The sequence below is a fragment of the Chionomys nivalis genome, chromosome 3 (assembly GCF_950005125.1).
Source record: "Chionomys nivalis chromosome 3, mChiNiv1.1, whole genome shotgun sequence".
NCBI lineage: Eukaryota > Metazoa > Chordata > Mammalia > Rodentia > Cricetidae > Chionomys > Chionomys nivalis.
The window spans coordinates 94,055,805-94,077,672 of record NC_080088.1 but is presented as its reverse complement, the minus strand read 5'-3'; the positions used below and the strand labels follow the sequence as shown (position 1 = coordinate 94,077,672).

The window sequence follows — 21,868 nt, the reverse complement described above, 5'->3', positions numbered from 1 at the left end:
ACTTGTTAATCTGTTACCATGCTTCCAGAATACACAGGGGTGTTTGCATAAAATGCCCGTCCAACTGGCATAGAATCATGATAGTAAGGAAGTTGAGGCAGGAGTTAAGGGCCAACTTGAGAAACTTTAGAGACCCAATTTCAAGGTAAATTGTAGCTCAGTGACTAAGCAAGAGTGGAGGCCCTGAATTTGATCTCCAGCACGCAAAATCATTTTTTTAAGGTTCTGTGTAATGTTCTATAACCTGAGTCTTAAAGGATGCTGTCAGATGATGACACTCACCTTGTCCAACACCCATCCTCCCAGTTCATCATGCCTAGGCCTCCCCTTCCCTGCAGTGACCTGCTTCAACCACAACTAGGACTAGGTCTTCTTGGACTCTCTTAATCTAGCCTGATCATACTGCCCAGTTCCTGATGTCACTCAGGATGACTGCTGCCAGCAGGTGCACTCCCCTGCAGGTTTTTTTGTTTTTGTTTTCTCGAGACAGGGTTTCTCTGTAGCTTTGGTGCCTGTAGACCAGGCTGGCCCCGACCTCAGAGAGATCGCCCACCTCTGCCTCCCAAGTGCTGGGATTAAAGGCGTGTGCCACTACCTTCCCGACAGGTAGGTTTAAAGCAGGTCAAATGTCCTAAAATGTGTCCATGTGCTCAGGACAATTTCAGGGGCGCATTGCGGCGTCCTTTGACCCAGTTTACGTGCGCAGCCTACGCGGCTGGTAACATTATACAGTGACCGCACACGCACATCATTGTGCAGTGACCGCACACATACACACCCCACACTCTACTGGAGTGTAGCCCGGTCCAAGACCTTGGTCCCGCCCGCTCTCGCGTGAATACTAGCACGTTTTTTCCGGGACGCTTTTTAGCTCGCGGACCCCACCCCGTCCGCTTCTTCCCCGCCCATACTAGCAAGGTCCTTTGCAGACCCGCCGGGGGGTGTGGCCTCGTGTGACACTGGGGGATCCCGCCAGACTCCGAGGCTCCGCCCCTGATCACGTGCGGGCCACGGTGCGCCCGCCCTCACGAGGCTCCTCGCGGCCACCGTAGAGGGCGTGCGGTGGCCGCAGGGACGGAAGCCGGGAGGCGCCGCCGACCGCGCCTGCGACAGCGTCAGCTCTGCGCGGAGCGCCGGCCCATGGCGGCGGCGGCGATGGCAGAGCAGGAGGGTGCCCGCAACGGCGCCCGCAACCGCGGTGGCGTCCAGCGCGTGGAGGGCAAGCTGCGTGCCAGCGTCGAGAAGGGCGACTACTACGAGGCGCACCAGATGTACCGGACCCTCTTCTTCAGGTGGGCGCGGGCGGTGGCTTGGCGCCGAGGCCCCACCTCCGCTGCTGCTCATTGGCTGGTCTGTGGCGCCCCGCATCCTCATTGGGTCGCGCGGCTGCCTGTCGCGGGTCGGAGCGGGGGCGGCGGGCTTGGACTACTCGGCAGGGCCTCCTCTTCCCTACCTGGCTTCCCCCTCCTCCTCTCTCGGCCTCGCTTCTCAGGGTCCCTACCTTCCTCGTTGCGCTGTCCTTTCCCCATCCTTCCTTCCCCTTCCCAGGTGTCCTTCCCCCGACAACTTCTCTGGCCTCCCCTTCCCCGGGCCTCTCTACTCTCTCTTAGGCCTCCTCCCTCCTTATAGGCCTCTCTTCCCGCCATTCCTTCTTCCTAGCCCACCCTCTTTCTCGCATGGCCTCCCCTTGTGTGGAGCCTCCCGTCGGTAATCAGGTCCTGTTCTCAGAGTAGTTTCTCCTGGTCCTCCTGTCTGTGGCCAGTGACTGGAGTGGCACAACAGGCTTAAGTGTGGTCATAGGCAGACGTCGTGGGCCAGCCCGAGGCCATCTGCAGGGTTGATTCCAGGGTCCTGCCCCAGTGCTTCTGCCTGCTGATAATCCCCTCATCGACCTTCATTCCTGACTGCGAGATAGCAGCATTCCTGTGCCGTGTTCGTGGTGTGGGTTTAGCCTCTGCGCCCCTCAGACCTACTTTTTGTTTCACTCGGCTTTGTTTGTTTTAGGCTAGTTTTAGGTCTACAGTAAAAGGAGTGGAAAGTGCTCATTATTGTGTCTGCATAGCGGTACAATGCCAATTGCACATTTTTCCAGCTACCCGTCCCTGTCACGTAGGCTCCCCGTGCACTGTGGGACTCCTCCCACAGTCATCCCCCTCCAGCTTGATCCTGGCATGGTGTTTTCTATGGGCTGGATGAAGCTGCCATGACAGCGTGCGACACCTTCCACAGTGGCCTCTCTGCTTTGAAGCCCTGTGCAGGGCTGAAGACTCATATTAGCGCTCATGCTTGTTTACATTTGAGGACAGTTCCCACTTTGTCCTCACGTGCCCAGAGTGAGCCTGGTAAAGACCTGTGATCAAGGCCACATGTGGGAGTTACCAAGCCATCAAAGAGACCAGCCCTGCAGTATTTCCTTCCATAACACTGCTTGGCAGGTGAGGGGTGAGCCCTGGCATCCTTGGTTTCAAAGACTTGCCATTTGATTTATCTGCTGGGTGGCCTGGATTAGGAGCAGGGCTTTAGTCACCGACTGTCAGTTTAACAAAGATATAGTCCTCGCTCTAATTGCTGGTTATCTACAGGGCAGCCTTGTTGGGGAATTTTCTGTGTACTAAACCGGATGCTATAAATACAAACCAGTCTGGCTATATCTGGTTTCATCACAGTGTCCAGAGTGCCTTTTTTTTTTAACTCTAATTATATAATTATATTGGGAAGGTACTTGCTTTATCATTTAGTTAAAAATCTATAGCCAGGCACCGTGCCCATGCATTTACTCACAGAAGAGGTGGGCGGGTCTCTGAATTCTAGGCCAGCCTGGTCTGCAAAATAGTCAAGGCTATTATACAGAGAAACCCTGTCTCAGGGGGGAAAAATTAAGTTTTACACGTAGAAGTGACTACCTAATGATTGATACACTAACTGGTTTTAGTTTTAATGTTTTTTGTGCTGCTGGGGATGGAACCCAGGACATCTCTCATGTTAGGCAAGGGCTCTACCTTTGAGATACACTATAGCCCTTTTTAACTTAGAATTTTGAGGCATAGTGCCTTCAACTCTGTAGCCCAAGCAGGCCTAGACTTCTTGATCCTCCAGGCTCAGCTTCTTAAGTAGCTGGGATGACAGGCCTATGTCATCAGGCCAGCTGAATGGTTATTTTCCTCTGAGTTGAGCTGTGTCACTGGCCAGGATCAGCCAACTGGCCCAAGCAGTTCTTGAGAACAAAGGAACAGACACAGCTCTGGATTGCAGGAGTTCCTGTATGGAGCAGGCCAATCATTGCTATACTTCTGAAACACTGGGAATACATCCTGGTGTCTTACCTTTTTTTTTTTTTTTTTTTTTTTGGTTTTTGAATACAGGCTTTCTGATTGTTCAGGAACTAACTTGCTCTGCAGACCAGGATTGCCTCGAACTCAGAACTCAGAGAACCGCCTGCCTCTGCCTCCCAAGTGCTGGAATTAAAGGCCTGGAGAGATGACTCAGTGGTGTAGAGTGGTGGCTGCCCTTCCAGTGGATCTCAGTTACAGGGGATCTGACACCTTTACACAGACATACATGTAGGCACGATACCAATTTACCTAACAAAGAAAAGAAAAGGTGTGGACCACCACCACCCGGTACCATTTTTTGATTCAACAAAAGTGGATCTTCCAGAATAAATTTGTTCTTGTTTTGAACCAGCCCCACCCACTGTGACTGAGAACATTCTTGTTAATTTAGTGTTATGTGACCAGAAAGAGTTCCCTTGGTCAAGGTGAACTAGGGATGGTGATGGGCAAGTTCTGCCTCTTCATTGTTTGAGGCCACATGCTATCAGCTTACAAGGAACCAGCCATCAAGAGCTTGGACTGGAGGGTAGTGGTCCAGGGACACAGCATTCCACTGGGGCCCAGTACTCGTTACAGAACTTAACTGGGGGGTTGGAGAGATGGCTCAGTGGTTAAGAGCACTGACTGCTGCTCTTCCAGAGGACCTGAGTTCAATTCCCAGCAACCTCATGGTGGCTCACAACCATCTGTAATGAGATCTGGCGCCCTCTTCTGGTGTGCAGGCATACATGGAGGCAGGATGTTGTATACATAATAAATAAATCTTAAAACAAACAAACAAACAAACAAACAGAACTTAACTGGGCCTCAGCTTCCCTGAACCACTTGAGTGTGAGGAAAACTGGGGACCCAGGGATTCTTGTGCTCCACATAGGCTCAGGGTCGTTCCATGGGGTAGGACTACCAGGGACGACGTACTTCTCAAAGGCACTGGTTTATAAATCTGTGTGTCATTGCAAACGCATGTTAATATGTCAGGACACCTTGCAGGAGTCAGCTGTCCCCTTGAGGGTCAGTCTTGGTGGCAGCCACACTTACCTGCTAAGTTAAGCCATCCCACCAGTCCTGGTTTTAGTATTTAAAGTGAGTATTTGGCCGGGCGTTCAAGTGCAATCCTTCTTATGCACAAAGAATTGGGACTCCCACATATTTCTCTGTAGGTTTTTATGAACACAAAATCAAAAGACTATTGCTCGTCTCAAAACCCGAAACATAAAGCCGGGCGGTGGTGGCGCGCGCCTTTAATCCCAGCACTTGGGAGGCAGAGGCAGGCGGATCTCTGTGAGTTCGAGGCCAGCCTGGTCTACAAAGGGAGTTCCAGGACAGGCTCCAAAGCTACAGAGAAACCCTGTCTCAAAAAACAACAACAACAAAAAAAAGTATTTGCTTAAATTTTTTACTTTGAAAACTTGAAGATGGTGATGCTGAAGGTGCCCATGGCCATGACCCATGAGTCCCTCTCCTGCTAGTATTCCCAGGCAGCTTGTTTGTTATTCAGCACAGTTATTTTTACTTGGTTTTTGGTTCTGTACAGTGGTTGAGAGACTCTCCGTCTGTGTGGCTTTCTAGTTCTCTCAACAAAGTATTCTGAGTCTGATCCACATTTATAGCATATTCTGTCCTTTGAATGTGTCACAACCCCATTTTAACCTCACCACTCATAGCCTTTGTGGGAGATGAAGAGCCAAACAGTCTACAGACATTTGGCTTCGGAGACCTCAGTGCCCTCTGACCTAGCCATGTTGTGGCAGGCTACCTTGTCTCTCCAGATGTGTCCCCCAGGAGGAGGAATGAGCTTTGCAGGCCTGGTTGTTGGTATCTCAGAAAGTTAGAAGCTATTTGGCTTTCCTGGCGTTACAGCACCACCATGCATCCTCCAGGGCCCCAGTGTTGGTTGCTTTGTGTGGGTGTGGAGGCTTTCTACTTTCAGCCTGCCCAGTCCCCCACGATTTTCTACTTCCTGTCCTACAAAGTGGTAGTGTAATAGTATTCCTGGGGAGACATGAACATCACAGATAGGGAATGACAGACAAAAGTACAGATACCACCAAAGAGCTGTATGAGGGTTGCTTACATGAATATGGGTGAGGGGTTACTTACAGGAGCAGAAATGATACAAAGACAGCTGAATCACCAAAGCTCACCCCAGCATGGGTGACCGTTGACAAAAGCTGGAAACGTTGAGCACACTGCACAGCCTGTAGCCAGCTCACCAGGTTGGAGAATTCCCTTTCCAGGTCAGTTGGTCTGAGCCTCACAGGCAGCTTTCAAGCAGCTGAGCTTGTCCAAGAGTTTCAGCACTCCTTGCAGCTTGTGGTTCTTGGGCCCAGTAAAGCCGGTGGACATTAGTCTTCCTGAAGCTGTGGAGTTGTTTTCTTCCTGAGTTTGAGGAGCTTCCTGTAGGTTGGGAAGTTTCATCTCCCTGAGATGATCCCGTTGTTTGACCTCCTTTTGGCATCTTGTGTGTTAAGGAACTAGCTTCCTTGGAAGATGGAATCTGAGAGGAAAGTGCTCCTCAACAGGCTTTTCTGGGACCTTTTTGAATTCTTATAGCCCATAACCGTATTTGTCAAAGTCACAAAAATGTTTAATAAGAAACCCTCCAACGCGTGTTATGCACACCACACCCTTGGGTCTGAGGCCACCAAGTCATGTACATGTGTGCAGGTGAGCATGTTAGATGAGCACCTTATCCCTCCTTTTGTGTTGTTAGGTATGTGTTTGTGTGCTTGCACATTTGAAGGCCAAAGGTCCACTTTGGGTTACTTCATCAGTTGCTTTCAACATTTTTCTTTGAGACAGAGTCTGTCATTGAACCTAGCACTCACTATTGCAGCTGGACTGACATGGAGCAACCCCAGCACTGGGGTTACAAGTACACATAGCCACACCAGGGTTTTTGGTGGTGGTGGTAGTGGTGTGTGGTGTGTGTGTGTGTGTGTGTATTTTGTGTATGGGTGTTTTATCTGAATGAATGTTTGTACCACATGTGTGCCTGGTGCCCATAGAGGCCAGAAGAGAGTATGAGGTACCCTAGAATTGGAGTTACAGGTGGCTCTGAGCTGACATTTGATGCTGGAGATCAAACCCAGGTCCTCTGGAAAAGTAGCCAGTGCTCTTAATCCAAGCCATTTCTTTAGCCCCCACATACGGATTTTATGTAGGTGCTGGAGACATGAACTCGGGTCTTCACACTTGCTTAGCATGCAGTTGGCTCATTGAGCCATTTCCCTAGCTCATGGGCCAGCTTCTGTCCAGCTCTAGTTTCTTCTCTTTAGCCAATACTACATGAATCGTGTAGTCAGGTTAGCCTCGAACTCGTAACCAAAGATGATCTTGAACTTCTGCTCTTCCTGCCTCTACCTCCTAAGTGCCACGATACAGGTATGTACAGCCATACCCAGTTTTTGCAGTGCTGGAAATGCAACTTGGACCTCCATGCATGCCAAGCAAGCACTCTGCTGAGCTCTGTCCTTAGACACAGACACACACACACTGCGTGCTGGGGTGACTCGTGACTCAGTGTGCCCAGCCTCTAAGAGCAGAATCAGCTGGAGTCCTGGCACAGACCTTCCTTTGTGGGTTAGATGGCTTCTGTGAGTCTCCTTGGGGCCGGCAGAGCTTGTTCCCTGCTGCGCAAAGCTGCCTCTGTGTGTAGAGGGTGATTTTGAGTGTCACACAGGGCCTTGTGCCTGGAGCTGAGTGCCAAGGAAGACTGACTACCCTCATCTGTCCCATGGCCTTGGGGCACCCAGCCTGCATAGTCACCCAGAAGGAACACCCACACACACCCCCCACCCCACTCCAGGAATTTTGTGATGAGAAATTTGTTTTAATTGTTGCCTGGGACTTTTATCTTTACAATCTTCCCTTGACTTGGCAGCAGGTAATTCCAATAAGGTAGGACATGGTCAGTGGGAGATTCAGATCTCGGGAATTTGGTGTGTTATTGAAGGACACTTCCTTTGGTCTCAGTGAGTGTTTCTCTTGATAAGCCTTAGACAGAAGGACTCGGGAGTCTGGTGTCCTGCACAAGCCACCATAAACCAGTGTGACTCATGAAAAACAGTACCTGTGTAGTCTCTGTTGATGCTGATAGCAACATGAGGTTGTTTGCCTATGAGCACAGCATTTGAACAAGCATCTCTTCACCCAGTAGGGCACCAACAGACGTTTTTTCAAGTCTAGATTAGTGAACCAGTGAGTTTATTGGGGTTACTTACAAGAGTGTGGATGAGGGGATACTAAGAGGAACAGGGATGACCCAAAGGCAGCAGCATCATTGGAAAGACCACCCCAGTATGGGCAGTGAGTGTATCCCTGGATTTCCAGCTGGATCTGCAGGCCGCTTAGCTGGTGAATATATCTTATCTAGTGGTTGTTACTGTTTCTGCCGCCTTGTGCATCTTGGAAGTTGCAGATTTTTGAGACTTGTGATGCTTTACTTCCTGAGGAAGAGTCTTTCTGATCCCCCTCTTCAGCAGTGCTTGCTGAGGCTTGGGGTGATCTTCCTTCATTTGTGCTTGAATGTTGTGCCGCTGTGCCACAACAGTCCGTCTGAGAAACTTGATCTGTTATGAGGCTCTAAACTACACCCCACTGCAAAAAAGAACTTTCCCTCCCTGACCAGTTGAGGGGCAGCAGCAGTAATCGGTGAGGAAAATACAAATGTTTGATTTGACCTGCACAGTCTACCCACTTAACAAAGCAATAGCAGTAGTCTTCCCTCGGGACCTGTGGCCTTGTTGGCTATGGGCTTTTGCCCATCTTCCCTGGCATGTTGGTACTGTAGTCTGAAGGGTCCGTAACCTTTCAGATAGTCAGTAACAGTTATCCCCCACCAGCCTCAGTGCCTCCTGGCACTACAAAAGTCTGTGAGTGGGGAGGGAACTTTAGTTGAGATCTAGGCCTTATTCCTACATGTCCGCAGCCAAAGCATGTGGTGTCTTTAACAGTAGGTTCTAGCATGTAGCCTTTATCGTTTGTGGGGTCTCCCTGGCCAACAGTTTGAGAGGCAGCTCACACCTGGCAGTGCTGTTTTCACCCAACGCCCTTACTGTTTCTTTTTTTTTTTACTTTAACATAGTATAATTACATATAACAAAAGTTATCAAGCAAGAATTACAGTTACAATATTTACATCTATTTTATCTTTTATCATAACAATGGAAAACTATCTATCCATTCTTCAATTCCATCAAAGACTCCAGAAGGATATAATATTACCTAAGCAAACAAGAAATCCCAAACTCTAGAAATGACAGAGACATCTCGCTGCCTGGACAGTCACCAAAGTTCTTCTGTACCCTTGGGGCATCCATCTTCGGCCTTCAGGCCCAGAGTTTCCAGCAGACTTTTCCATGAAGCAGGAAATTCCAAAGACAGTTCAGTCACTATCTGCTGTGTCTTGCAGAATGTCTTGTAGACTCTTTCATGAATCAGGAACCCCAAAGAATCATCTCACCTGTAGGCAAGTTCAGCAGTCCTCTCTCTGCGGGTTCTTTGTGTCCAGTTTATGCATCAGTCCAGGCAAGAGCAGTTTCTTGCCCAAATGCTATCAAACTCCATAAGGAGCCTCTTTGATGCCCATCTTCCTCTTGAAGTAGATTGGTGCTGCCAGGAGCAGACGTGTCTCATTGTCATGAAAAGCCCTAAGTTATTAAAACATTTTAAATGCCATATTCTGCAGTCTTTGAAAGATATGAAGAATGCCTATCTAACTGAAATATATCTCTATATATCCAGAAAATCTAACTAACATGACTACAAACTTGACTATTATTGATGATTATCCATTAACAACCTATATTTCCTAATTATACATTACATTCTTAAATGAACTACACAATCACAATACCTTAATCAATATCAGAAATACATATACATATAACAAAATTGACCTTAAAATCCATACCAATGCAAATTATTCATATCTATACCATATCCTCCTTTAAATGTAAAAGAACATTTATAAACAATATTTGGGAATATGGGCATAGTTATTTCTCTCCAAACTGCTTCCTGCTGTATGGGGGCGCTGTTAATCATATCCTTCATGGGGTAACCTGTGTGCCAGGTTCACCTCAGTCAGCAGTTGAGTGAAGTAATTTTCTGAAGATGTTCACAGCAACCTTTCAGGAAGGCATGGTTTATCATATCATATTGGGATAGAAGTAATCCACAGGGTCTCATCCTCTGTGAAAACAAAAGAAGACCCTCTCCAAAGCATCATATCCTTAGACCCAAATTCTGAAGTCATAATACCCTTATGATATCCATTCTGATTCTGCTTGGCAGCCCATATATGAAATGTCTCTCTGTACTTAGCTCCTTCACAGTCAAAAATTTTAAAGAAAACACAATAATACAAAGAATCTAGACTCTCTGTGAATTTTCCATTGTTACATGGCTTATTTTTCTTTATTTCTCTTCATCTATAACTATCTATCTGTACTCTGTCTCTTTAAAGACTTTACCCTTGTTTTTTAAACCATTAACTTTATTCTCTATATTCTTTTTTTTCTCTCTCTCAAGCCTACGTACATTCATCCAACACTGTAATCCATTTATAGGTCTGAATCTGTCCTATTGTGAATCTGTAATTTTTTTACTATCCAGGAACATTTCTTAAAATGTTAAGCATGTCTTAAAAACTTAAGTTGCACCATGTATGGGTAATACGGTACCACCTGTTTACTGCCAGCCTAAACCTTAATTGCGCTGTTATTATGGTAATTACGATCTTTCCTGCCTGAGACCAGCACAGTTTACTTGGTGCCCCTGAGCCACACACAGTTCCAGGAACGTAACAGTCCACATTGCTATCAAGCAAGCCATAGCATTTTACTCCAAATGCTCCATTCAAAAGCTCTGTCTCCTGCAGGAGCCAGACAGAGATCGCAATGGCGGCACAGCCCAGAAAGCCGGCATTTTAAAACAACCAGTTTTTTCCTGCTGCTGAGTCAGGAAATTTTGCAGCAAGCCACCCACAAACAGCCAAAAGCTGTGTTAAATTATCTCCCCCCCACCTTTTTTTTAAGCCCTCTCAGGTTTTTAAGTGGATTTAGTCCATCACGTTGGAGCACCACTCTGTTGTATGGAGCGGCGGGGCTGCATCCCACCACCTGGCTAGCTTTACCCGAAATAACTACATGGAAACTGTATTCTTTTAAACACTGCTTGGACCATTAGTTCCAGCCTCTTATTGGCTAACTCTCACATCTCGATTAACCCATTTTTAATAATCTGTGTAGTCAAGAGGTGTGGCTTACCAGGAAAGATCTTAACCTGCGTTTGTGTGTGGGAGAATCATGGCGACTCCGCCCTTACTGTTTCTGAGAGTGCCTTTCTCATCCAGTCAGGCTGTCTTTGTTTAAGCTCCTTAATTTCTCTATCTCCTGTTCTACATGCTTTTACATATCCGCAAGATACTTAGAGGGTTAGCGTTCTGGAGGTGCACAATTACCTGTTCCAAATAAGTGTCCATGGTCTTGAGCAGCTACGAGGATCCTAAAAAAAAGAGTTAGTAGCAAGCCTGGACCAGCAGGGAAGTTGTGTCACAAGAGAAATGTTGGAGACAATAGTCCAGTACCATGGTTGGGGACAGCACCCTATCTGGCCTCCAGAAGCCACAGGCATTTCCATGAACCATTAATGTCATCCTGGGTTGCTACTGCCCCAGGACTGCTGTTCGTCTTTGTTCCTGGTGTTCTGCTGGACAGGCTTACTGCTTGCCTTGGCTCAGGCCCAAGAGAGGCAGGAACTCCTGGCTTACCTCTGGGCCTGGTTCCTCAGTTCTGACAGGCACCCTAAGTTACTTCCAGACCACTCTGCTGAAAGGAGCCCCAGTCTGAGCAGTCTTTATCCCAGTGTGCTGTGTGCTGGGGCAGTAACTGCCAACCCTGTTACTGTACTGTTTTTGCAGTGATGTTTGTGGATTCTTGCTCAGGTTTTAAAGCCTCTGAGAAGCTCATGAGCACAGCACTTGACTCTGTTAATGTTTTTGTTTGTTATATTTTTCCAGCAATCCCAATTTAACACAGATCTTGCCACATTTGCCATTGAGTGGCCTAGGCACACCCTTTTCTTCCTTCCTTCCCTCCCTCCCTCCCTCCCTCCCTCCCTCCCTCCCTCCCTCCCTCCCTCCCTCCCTCCCTCCCTCCCTCCCCCCTCCCTCCCTCCCTCCCTCCCTCCCTCCCTCCCTCCCTCCCTCCTTCCTTCCTTCCTTCCTTCCTTCCTTCCTTCCTTCCTTCCTTCCTTCCTTCCTCTATCATTGCTGTTCTCCCCTTTGCTGTTTTCTGAATCTGGTTTACATGTCAGTCTTTCAGATCTGCTAAAGCTTCTCCTACGTCATGAAGATCACGTCTCACCATGGGGCTAGCAAAGCCCATCCCAGTCCATGGTCCCTGCTCAATCAACCTTGGTCTTGATTCTTCTGTGAACTTCTGACTTAGTGAACTGAGCATTGGGCAGTATTTCTCTCGTGTGCAGTGTCCTTAGTGATGCCTGTTTTTCCTCTGCTCTCTTTCATTCCCTGATATTCACGGGGACTTCAGCCAGCAATAACCAGGCGGCCCTCGAAGCTTTAGAAGCCAGTTCACCAGAGCTGATTTCTCTCCTGTCACCTAAGTTTGTGCGATCTTTGTCTCAAGGAGTGGCACATAATTATTTTACTTATTTTCTATGCTTGCAGTGCATTCAGATTGATCCCATTGCTCGCTGTGTTCTGCAGCCTCCTGAGCGGTGCAGCAGTAGATGTGACAGGCCCTTTGACTATGTGTTTTTAAGTCTTTCCCCATCAAACAGTTCAGATGCTAAGTGCTCCCTTGTAGTTTCTTGGTGTATCACCTGATTCTGCGTTACCCTCTTGGTACCAGTTCGCGCGCCACTCTACCATGCGTGAGCTGGGCAGGGTCCTGGAGATTGAAAGAACACACTGGAGACCTGGGTCATTCAAAAGGAGATTCAACCTTGGGGGAAAATCCTTAAATACCTAGCTGCAACACAAGGAATTCCCAGGAAATTGCCACACCCAAGATGGAGTGAACAATGCCCTACATCTAATCACCAGGCCGGGCAGAGGGAGCACAGGAACAAACAGAATGTTTTAGCTGGCTGACCAGAAACTGTCCTCAAGATGAACCCCGGGAGCAGGGGTAGACCCATGGGCCCTACATCTTGGCTCGTCTGCTTATTGAATCATGAACTTTTCCCTTTTAAAGGTTGGACTTGTGAGGTCTCTTCTGTAATTTCTACCATGTTCTCTTCTTCCCCAATCTTAGTTTCTTCCCAGTCAAGTTTTTGGGTCTCACTCTCATCCTAACTTTTCTCTACTTTTCCTGCCAGGGGATAATGTGATGGGAAACATCGTGTGTCTTTTCCCACAACAAAGGCTATATACCTGATAGTGCAACTTGTTACCTTATGTGCTACATTCAAGGACTGAAGTAAAGTCTCTAGTCCATCAGTGGCTTGGGTAACATGCCCATGACATCTAATACCAAGTACAAGAAGATGGCCACCTGTTGATTCTGCCTAGGAATGCTCTGCTTTCAGAGAGCTTGGCCTTGGTTGCATGTCTTGTCACCCATGGCCTGGAGCATGCACCCACCACTCCAACAAGGAGTACTCCATTCCATCCCACATGGGGAAAGGAAAACAATGGATTGCCTCATAGATAGCCCATCCTTACACAGGTCACCAGTTGTGTGGTGTGACCCTTCCTGCAGAGATGTGAACAAATATCTATTCACTGCCAGCAGACCAAAGAAATGATTGAACCCACAGACGGCTTACTAAGCCTTTGAGCGCATAGGGCTTACAGAACAATGGATGACTCAAAGATAGCTGCATCATTGGAGTTCCCTGCGCAGCTTTCAGCTTGTGGGTGGGTCCATTCTCCCCACCAATTGTTACTGTTCATAAAGCCTTGGGGAGAGGCTATGTGAAGTTTGTTAAGTTTTAGGGCCTGACTACGCCGTGTATGTTTACTTCTCTAGGGCTAAGGAGCTCCCTCCAGGAGGGATTACTACAATTTGGAAGGAATAACTACACAGCAGTAAAGTTACCTGCCAGGCTAGTGATGGGACCCCAGAATGCCTGGTAACTCTATGGGGCCACTGCCTCTAGTGGTGCTAACAAGGCCCAAGGGTGGTCAGTGACAGGTGACTTCCATCTTAACAGTGTTGCCTTTCATATGCTGGCTTTACTGTCACTGCAGCTACAAGGTGTTTGGGTACCTGTGCTCACTGAGGGTATCTGGAGGTTACACCCCTAAGAAACATCCATTCTGGTGATGTCACATCATACCCCCAGACTTGATTTGAGTGTTGCCTGTACTATTAATGCTTTTATATAGTCATCTTTTTTGGGGGGGGGGCGGGGATTTTTCGAGACAGGGTTTCTCTGTAGCTTTTGGTTCCTGTCCTGGAACTAGCTCTTGTAGACCAGGCTGGCCTTGAACTCACAGAGATCCGCCTGCCTCTGCCTCCCGAGTGCTGGGATTAAAGGCATGCGCCACCACCACCCGGCTTGTGTAGACATCTTAAACTCTAGATTTGTCCATGGGGCCTTGGCTGTGTTCTTGGGTGATGGTGGGACACTCATCACACCTGCTAAGTATAAGGGTGAGGGCGTCCACACCTGGGCCTGTACACAGGTTGGAGGGTGACGACTGAAGTTGGTAGAGTTGCTGTATTGTCATTCTCTTCAGGGATCTATCCTCAGTTGTCCCCTACATGCAAATCAGTCCTTCTCTTTTAAGGTAGACAGTGCCCATCTTCCCTGTCCCATCATGGAAGTTACACCTTAGTCTGCTCTGGCTTCTCCCTGGGTTATTTGTTGGACCTGGGATGGAGGGTACCCTGCATGTTCAGGTGGGTGTATTGCTAATAGGGCCTGTATCCTCAGACCCTTCCCTATATCTGCTGTTCAGAGTAGCTGGGCAGGGTGGTACTACAGTACCCAGCATACTCAGAAGCAGTATTCTGTTAAGTTTTACTTTGGCATTTGTAGCAACCCCAGGCAGAGCTAGCTGGCACATAGAACACAATGCAAGCACCCCTTGTAGGCATCTGTATGGTGCATGGCTGGGTTTTTCTTCTTCCCTCTTTGCAGATACATGTCCCAAAGCAAACATGCAGAGGCCCGGGAGCTCATGTACTCAGGAGCATTGCTCTTCTTTAGTCATGGCCAGGTAAGTGCTGCCACCATGGTGAAAGGCCTGGGGATGAGGGTGGGGTGTATCAAACTGTCCTGGGCTCTGACCACCAATGGCATAGGATCCTAGTCTCCAGTTGCTATGGGACCTTTGTGTCTGGAGCTCTAGGCTTGGTTCTGGTTGCCAGTTGCCAGTGACCCAGCTGTATTGCTCATTGGCAAGGCAGTATCCTTAGCTATGTGTTTATGGGTTGCCATCTGCAGAGCCTGCAGCCCTCTGCTTTACCTCAACTCTTCTAAAGGACTAGGGGACCCTGTTGCTAACCGTGGTTTTGTACGTTGATTGTTCTGCAGCAGAACAGTGCGGCTGATTTGTCCATGCTGGTCCTTGAATCCCTGGAGAAGGCAGAGGTGGACGTAGCTGATGAGCTATTGGGTAAGGACTCCATACTGCGTGTTGAGTGTGCAGTAGCCTGTCAACATGTGCTTCTGTGACTGATCTCCAGAGTCCCTTCACTGTTTCTAGTCCCACTTGGTGTGGGGGGCGGGGATTGGTCTCTGCACTCCAGGACTGATTTTGTCATGGGGTGATCACACTGGCCATGCCCAGCTGAGCCCATGGGTACACACTACAGACCTGTTGGCAGCTAATCCCACTGAGCCAGCATGTGGCTGCTAGAGCCCTTCCTGCAAACTGCCCTGTGGCCTTCCTGCTGGTCCTCTACTACCACAGAACTGCCTCCAACCATGGCCAACCCACATCAACGTAGTCAGAAGGGCAGTGGGCAAGCCAACCAGAGGAGGCCCCAGACCTACAGTGCATGTGGGACACCCAGCAGCACTCTAATGGCTTTTGGACTTTTGTTGAAGTTATATAATGGGAGGGGGTAGTTGAGGAGGGCTGAGACAGAGTCTAACTATTGTATCCCAGGCTAGTCTTAAACATACAGTACTTGCTAGCCTCTTCACAGAGTGCTAGATTTTTGTTGATGTGGGACACCTCACATGTGCCTTTGGTAAGGGTCCGATTGTGTCATTTGCAGAAAATCTGGCTAAAGTGTTCAGTTTGATGGATCCAAACTCCCCTGAGCGAGTAGCTTTTGTGTCCAGAGCCCTGAAGTGGTCCAGTGGAGGGTCTGGGAAGCTGGGCCATCCTCGGCTCCACCAGCTGCTGGCCCTAACGCTTTGGAAAGGTAGGCATGGGATCCCTACCTTCAGCCAGCAGCCGAATCCTCTGTGTACTTGCCTGCTGAAAAGCTGGGAGAGGCCATGGGGAAAGCACATCAGCCTGTCTTTGAACCAGCTAGTCCAGTATTTCTGCTTTGGTAGTAGACTGACCCTGGATGGACCCTCCACAGCTCATAAGGGACCCCTGGGGAGTGGCGCTGCTTCCTTTCCAATCTCTGTCCTGATTCTCTAACCTGGTCAGTCACACATTCCTCTTCCCACAACCTCCCACTCCTCCTTCCTCAGTGAGCATCCACATCCCATCCCTTTGGTGACTCCCTGCTCTGTAGTTCTCTTAATGTTTATCTCAATTTGGGGTGAGCTTTGGTTAGATTATTTTCCATGGAGTGGATTGCAGTTGTACCTGGTCTTGGCTCTTGACTTGGCTTGGGCACAAGACTCATGCTTGGTGAATGTCTGCTGGAACCTGAACAGCTCCTACCCAGTGGCATTCCTGGGAAACTGTGGAGCTGCACCCTGTGAGGGTGGCGTTCCTGCTACAGCCTCCTAATGGGTGGGCTGGGCCTAATGGGGCTTGGGTGAGAAGAGGCGTATTTAGAAGTACACAGTGACCTGTGGCGCACACTGCAGAGGTCTGAGCCAGAGGTATATATCATCCAAAGTTGAGTATAGACTAGTTCTGTGAGCAAGACTTGCTGCTGCGCCCCCTCTGGCTACAGCCATGGCAATCAGAGAGGGTGTACCTGACCCAGTTCTTAGAGTCCAGCAGCTGTCCACCCAGAGGCACACCCCCCCATAGCAACTGTGCTGGGACAGACTTCCATACGTCCTATGGGCTTATGGTGTCTCCTCCTCCCTCCCTCCTGGGCACTGCACTCTGCCTTCACTCCAGAGGACAGTCAGGACTCTGGAGACTGAAAGATCAGGATCTTCAGGGAAACTCAGAGAAAACCCCCAAGCCCCAGAGCTCAGGAGTGCAGGTGCCACGTGTGCCTACTGTGTGCCTCAGAGTGCTGCCTTCCTCTTGAGGGCTGTTCTGTCCTCCGGCTGAGAGCAAGCTGCCTGTCACCTGTGGCCCAGGCCTTCACACAGTACATGCCTGATACATGGTCTAGAAACAGTCTGCACGATGGGGCTGCCAGCAGGGATTCTCAGATCCACTCAGCAGCAACGTCTGAGAGAGGTTGTAGGGGCTGTGTCCCCTGGGAATGGGTGAGGTACTGAGCCCAGGCCACAGCCATCCCAGGGACCATGGCTACTTGGGGAAGGGGGTTGGGGGCTCCCAAATACTTGCTTCAAGACTAAGTTGCCCAGGCAATTCTACTACTCACTTCCCAGAGTGCCCTGCCCCGGGGGTGTTTGCTAGCCAGGAGCAGGCTGGGAATGAGGGTCTGCGTTAATTACTACTTGCTCTCTTGCTCTCAGATACCCAAAAGTCCTAGGCAGAAAAGGCCTTTGTGGGTGGGTTATGGGCTGGGGGACCCCAATTGTTGGTGTTGAGAGGCTCCTTTCTGTTGTTAAGGCTCCAGGAGCAGAAGGAATCCCAGGATCCTCCTTGATCTTACTCAGGATTCCCAGCATTCTCTGCTGTTAGGTCTTAGGATTTAACATAGCAGACACTGATGCGCTTCACTATGTGCCAAGGAGCCTCCCTTAGCCAGGGCCCTCTGAGTAGTTAGTAGTAGTTACAGAAGAAGCAACTTGCTGTGGACCCAGCTCACATGCACACAAGGGTTGGGCAGACCTAGCAGTTTCACACACTTAGAACAGGGAGAAGGGAAGCTGGGTGCCCGTTGAGCTGTTTGGTGTTGAGTCTCTGAACACAAGGAAGCTGGTAACTGGCAGGCGTGAGCAGCTGTGCAGACGGATAGCTTGTTCCAGGGTTAGTGGCCTAGAAAAGGCAGCAGGTGTGCCCAGGGCAAATGGGTTGGACCAGGGAAGGAGGGGAGGAGTGGGTGGCTCTGTGCGCCCCGTGCTCACACGTGCCCATCTGCAGATTCTTTCCCTTCACAGAACAAAACTACTGTGAGTCTCGGTATCACTTCCTGCACTCCACTGACGGTGAGGGCTGCGCCAACATGCTGGTTGAGTACTCCACCGCCCGAGGCTTCAGAAGTGAGGTGGACATGTTTGTGGCCCAGGCTGTGCTACAGTAAGTGCTTGTGAGGACTTTGCGCAGCTCCCAGCCTGGAGCAGAGACAGCCCTGAGTAGGCTGCCTTGTCCTTAGACTGCAGTGCTGGAGGGAGAACCTTAGGTCCAAGGCTGCCTTTTCAGATAACACAGTGTCCACAATTGCACTCTGCAACCACCCTGCCTAGGAGTCTGCAGCTTGTGTTTGCCCTGGAGAATTGAGGCACAGCCACAGCTTATAGGGCAGTTTGTCCCCACCTGCCCAAATCAGGAAGGCACTGCACTTGTTTTTCAAACAGGGTATTTTAAATTACAGATTTATATATTGACTTAGTGTGTGCAGAGAAGGGATTTGCAGGGACACACATGCTGTGATGTGCATGTGGAAATGTGAGAGGGAGCTCGCTGGAGTACTCTCCCTCCACCATATTGGTCCTAGGATTGAACTCATCACCGCGCTTGATGACAAGCGCCTTACCTCCTGAGCCATCTCGTCTGCTTCTTCAGGTCTCAGCCTCCCCTTCCCAAGGAACAGTGCTCTTCTGTGGTCATCCACAAAAGTGCTGTGTTGTGCGGATGGTGACAGGATTGTCTGCTGTGGGGACCCAGAGCACTGTATTTACTTTTGAGACAGTTTCATTCTTACTGTAAAGCCCTGGCTGACCGCAGACCTAGAGCAGTTGTCCTGCTCCAGCCTTCCGAGTGCTGGAACTGCAGACCTACACCACCATGGCCAGTTGTCGTGGTCTGTACAGAGGGACTGTGTAACATCTCCAGCTCGCCAGCCTGACTCTGGGCGCGCACTGCAGCTGTTGTCTCCCCCTAAGTACTGGGGCCGTGTTTTTCTTGATGGATTTGGGACCGCTGGGGTAACATCCTGGGCAGAGGCTAAATCTGCCTAGAGCCCAGCACAGCATCGGGGTCAGCCCCCTGCACCATTTGCCCCTATGACAGGTGCAGGCAGATGTGGAGAAAGCAGAGGCCATGGTTGAGGAATGAGTACCCATCTCGCCCCCATCTTCTAGCTCTGTGGACCTTCAAAGCTGTTTTCCTTCTGAGGCTTAATCCCTTCACCAGTGTATGGAAGGATCTGTACCCTGTGAGAGGCCGCCCCAGGACTCATCCTGGCCTCCCAAGTGTCCTGCACCCCGTTAGGCCTGTGGAGACACCAGACATCCAGATAGCACGGGTGCTACTGTCAGGCGAGGTCTTGTGTGTTGTATTGGCCACTTGTGGGCATCTGTGGAAACCCGAGTCTGCCTGTGGGATTTCACTCATTAGATATTCTTGCATGCAGGTTTCTCTGTTTGAAAAACAAGAACAGTGCACTGGTGGTCTTTACAACGTACACACAGAAGCACCCATCCATTGAGGATGGGCCACCCTTCGTTCAACCCCTGCTCAATTTCATCTGGTTTCTGCTGCTGGCTGTGGACGGGTGAGTGATCTGGGCGGATGCTGGGTGCTGGTGTGTGTCTGTGCAGCCACAGGTCTCACTGGGAGTCATTCTTGATTCTTACTGCAGTGGCAAGCTGGCTGTGTTCACAGTGCTGTGCGAGCAGTACCAGCCGTCCCTGCGGAGAGACCCCATGTACAACGAGGTGAGGCTCTTGCACTTGGCTGAGGCTCCCCACCTGGGCAGCAGCCTGGAGGAGGGAGCAGAGCAGGCAGCCCCAGCTGGGCCTTGTGGTTGGGTTCACCTGCTGACCTACTGCCCTGCTTCTTGCAGTACCTCGACAGGATTGGACAGCTCTTCTTCGGTGTGCCGCCAAAGCAGACATCCTCCTATGGAGGCTTGCTAGGTGAGCTGTGTGGTCTGGTCCTGGACAGGTAGCTCCCTCCCCTCAGTCCTTTCCAACCTATTGTTGATGTCTGTGCATCTACAGCTCAGGTGGACTTCCAGAACAGCACTGTTTCTGGGTATTGACAAATGGCTGGGTGTGTCTTGTCTAGGCAACCTACTTGAATGTGGTGACCTGGGTAGTGGGTTTCCTGGGGAGGTCAGGCCTCCAGGACAGCACTGCCTCTGCATTAATCATCACTGGCCGGTGTCTCCCTCTAGGGAACTTGCTGAGCAGCCTCATGGGCTCCTCAGAGCAGGAGGAGGGGGAAGAGAGCCAGGATGACAGCAGCCCCATCGAGCTGGACTGAAGCTGCCTGGCCAGCATGGAGATGCCCATGGCCGGCACCACTGGGACGGATTCAGTGCCAGGCTGGGCACGAGGCCCCTTACCAGTGGGCTCCTGCTCCGCAGCTGGAGGGGCCACCTGTGCAGAGTCTGTCCCTATTTATGTATGGTGGCTGAGGGCTGTGTGGCCAGGACCAAGAGCAAGGCCCAGCTCCTGCTGGCCAACCGTGTTCCTTCAGATCACCCACAATAAAGCGCAGGCCTTGCTGCAGCACCCCGCTGCCATCCTTGTCTCTGGTTCCTTGGGGAGGGCTGCAGGGTGACCGGCAGCCTGGCGTCAGCGACTGGTATCCCTTCTGTGTCCAGTGCAGCCGTGGCATGCTGGAGGAATGGTGGCCACTGCTGTGAGCCAGGCAGATCCTGAGTCCTGAGGATGAGATCGGGTTTCTTGTTTGTTTGAATTTTGTTTGGACACAGAGTCGTTTTGCAATCATGGTGAGCTTCCCAGGATCAGAGCACATGTGCTGTGGTGGGCAGACTCCTTGGAGGTCGCAAGCAGCTGGCCAGGGCCATGTCCCGTGATCTATAGGGCTTTGGCCCCTGCTGTAGTCTGTGGGCTTGTCTATTCAAGCCTCAGCCCTGCTGGTCCCCATGAGCCCCACACTGCTGCTCTGGAGATGTTTTTAAAGGGTGCCGTAGATTTTCATGTCCTTCATGTTGCAGTATTTATTTTTACTGGGTGAGGGATTTTTCAACCTGATGTTTTAGGACTTAACCAAATAACCAGTCCAGGAATGAGCAACCCCATCCATTACCACAGATAATATCCACGCTACCAATCTGATTATAAAGGGAGACACTTTATTTTTTCACAATTAAAATAGAGTTGTAGATTAATACATCTCTATCTTGCATGGGAAGGAGGGAAATATGCGTTATTTACTGTAAAAAAATGGAATTTAAAGGAAGGCTTGTGTCACCTGTTGACTATAAATAAATCCTTTCTACTGGGCTTTGCAGTAGTCCTTTCTGGGTGAGCTCTGGGCCGGGCACGGGGCTGGCTTTGGGCCTTGGCATTCAGCCCCCACCTATGGGTGCAGAGACCTCGGGCAGGGTGGGATTGGCTGTGTGTCCAGGCTGGGCCTGGCAAGCTCGGGAGGAAGCACATCCTGTGCTGTCCGTGCCATTTCCCTGTGCATCCATGCTGCTGTGTCCACCAGAGTGGTCAGTGCTCGTGTCAGCGGTGTCCACATTCACAGGTTGTCACATAGAAATGAGTCGTCTTATTGAAATCACCTCCATCATGGTGTGTGGCTCGGCCTTGGGGAGCAAGAGGGGTGCATGGAGGGTTTGGTGCAGGGGAATCTTAGACATAGGGAGGCCCCCAAAAGGTGGGGATAAGTTAGGAAGCCGTAGTGGGCTGGGCATAGACCAGAGCTGCCTTTGCTCAGCTGTGACATTTGCTTCAGAATCATGTATTGGAGTTCATGTCATTGTTGTATTTTGGAATAGAACAGAATTCAAATTTTGTATTTGTGTGAGGATGCCTGGAGTTAACCCCAGTTGAGTAAGGAGGAAAGCTGGCATTTGTTCAGAAACATGAGACATGCATGGAACCCTCCCCACACAGTGTCTCTTAACATACACAGTGCTCCTCACACCCCACTGTGCCCTTACACACACACTGCTCCTTACACACCCAGTGTCCCTTACCCACACACTGATCCTTACAACCCACAGTGTCCCTCACACACACACAGGTCCTCACAACCCAGTGTCCCTTCCACACACACACACACAGATCCTCACAACCCAGTGTCCCTTACACACACACAGTGTCCCTTACCCACACACAGTGCTCCTCACACCCTGCAGTGCCCCCTTACACACACACACTGATCCTCACACCCTGCAGTGCCCCCTTACACACAC

At 50.0% G+C, this 21,868-nt stretch overlaps 1 protein-coding gene across 2 annotated transcripts; it reads left to right on the top strand.

Moving 5' to 3' along the window:
• Positions 1 to 1,045: 1,045 nt before the first annotated feature.
• Positions 1,046 to 21,731, top strand: Get4 (guided entry of tail-anchored proteins factor 4). Of its 2 annotated transcripts, none has more exons than XM_057763805.1 (9): positions 1,046 to 1,292; positions 14,448 to 14,526; positions 14,847 to 14,925; positions 15,533 to 15,682; positions 17,691 to 17,829; positions 19,106 to 19,246; positions 19,334 to 19,409; positions 19,538 to 19,610; positions 19,871 to 21,731. In XM_057763805.1, exons 1-9 carry the CDS (start codon positions 1,141 to 1,143, stop codon positions 19,957 to 19,959), a joined length of 978 nt encoding a protein of 325 aa, XP_057619788.1. In that variant the 5' UTR covers positions 1,046 to 1,140; the 3' UTR covers positions 19,960 to 21,731. The 2 variants fall into 2 exon arrangements, with proteins under 2 accessions (XP_057619788.1, XP_057619787.1); XM_057763804.1 differs by having other exon boundaries at positions 1,047 to 1,292; positions 14,844 to 14,925; positions 19,871 to 21,729.
• Positions 21,732 to 21,868: the final 137 nt, after the last annotated feature.

Bases quoted from the DNA above. Each gene is read 5' to 3' on its own strand.
- Get4 (XM_057763804.1), top strand. From the start codon at position 1,141: ATGGCGGCGGCGGCGATGGCAGAGCAGGAGGGTGCCCGCAACGGCGCC. The intron at 17,830-19,105 runs GTAAGTGCTTGT...TCTTGCATGCAG, and splicing joins GTGGCCCAGGCTGTGCTACA to GTTTCTCTGTTTGAAAAACA. The intron at 19,611-19,870 runs GTGAGCTGTGTG...GTCTCCCTCTAG, and splicing joins CTCCTATGGAGGCTTGCTAG to GGAACTTGCTGAGCAGCCTC.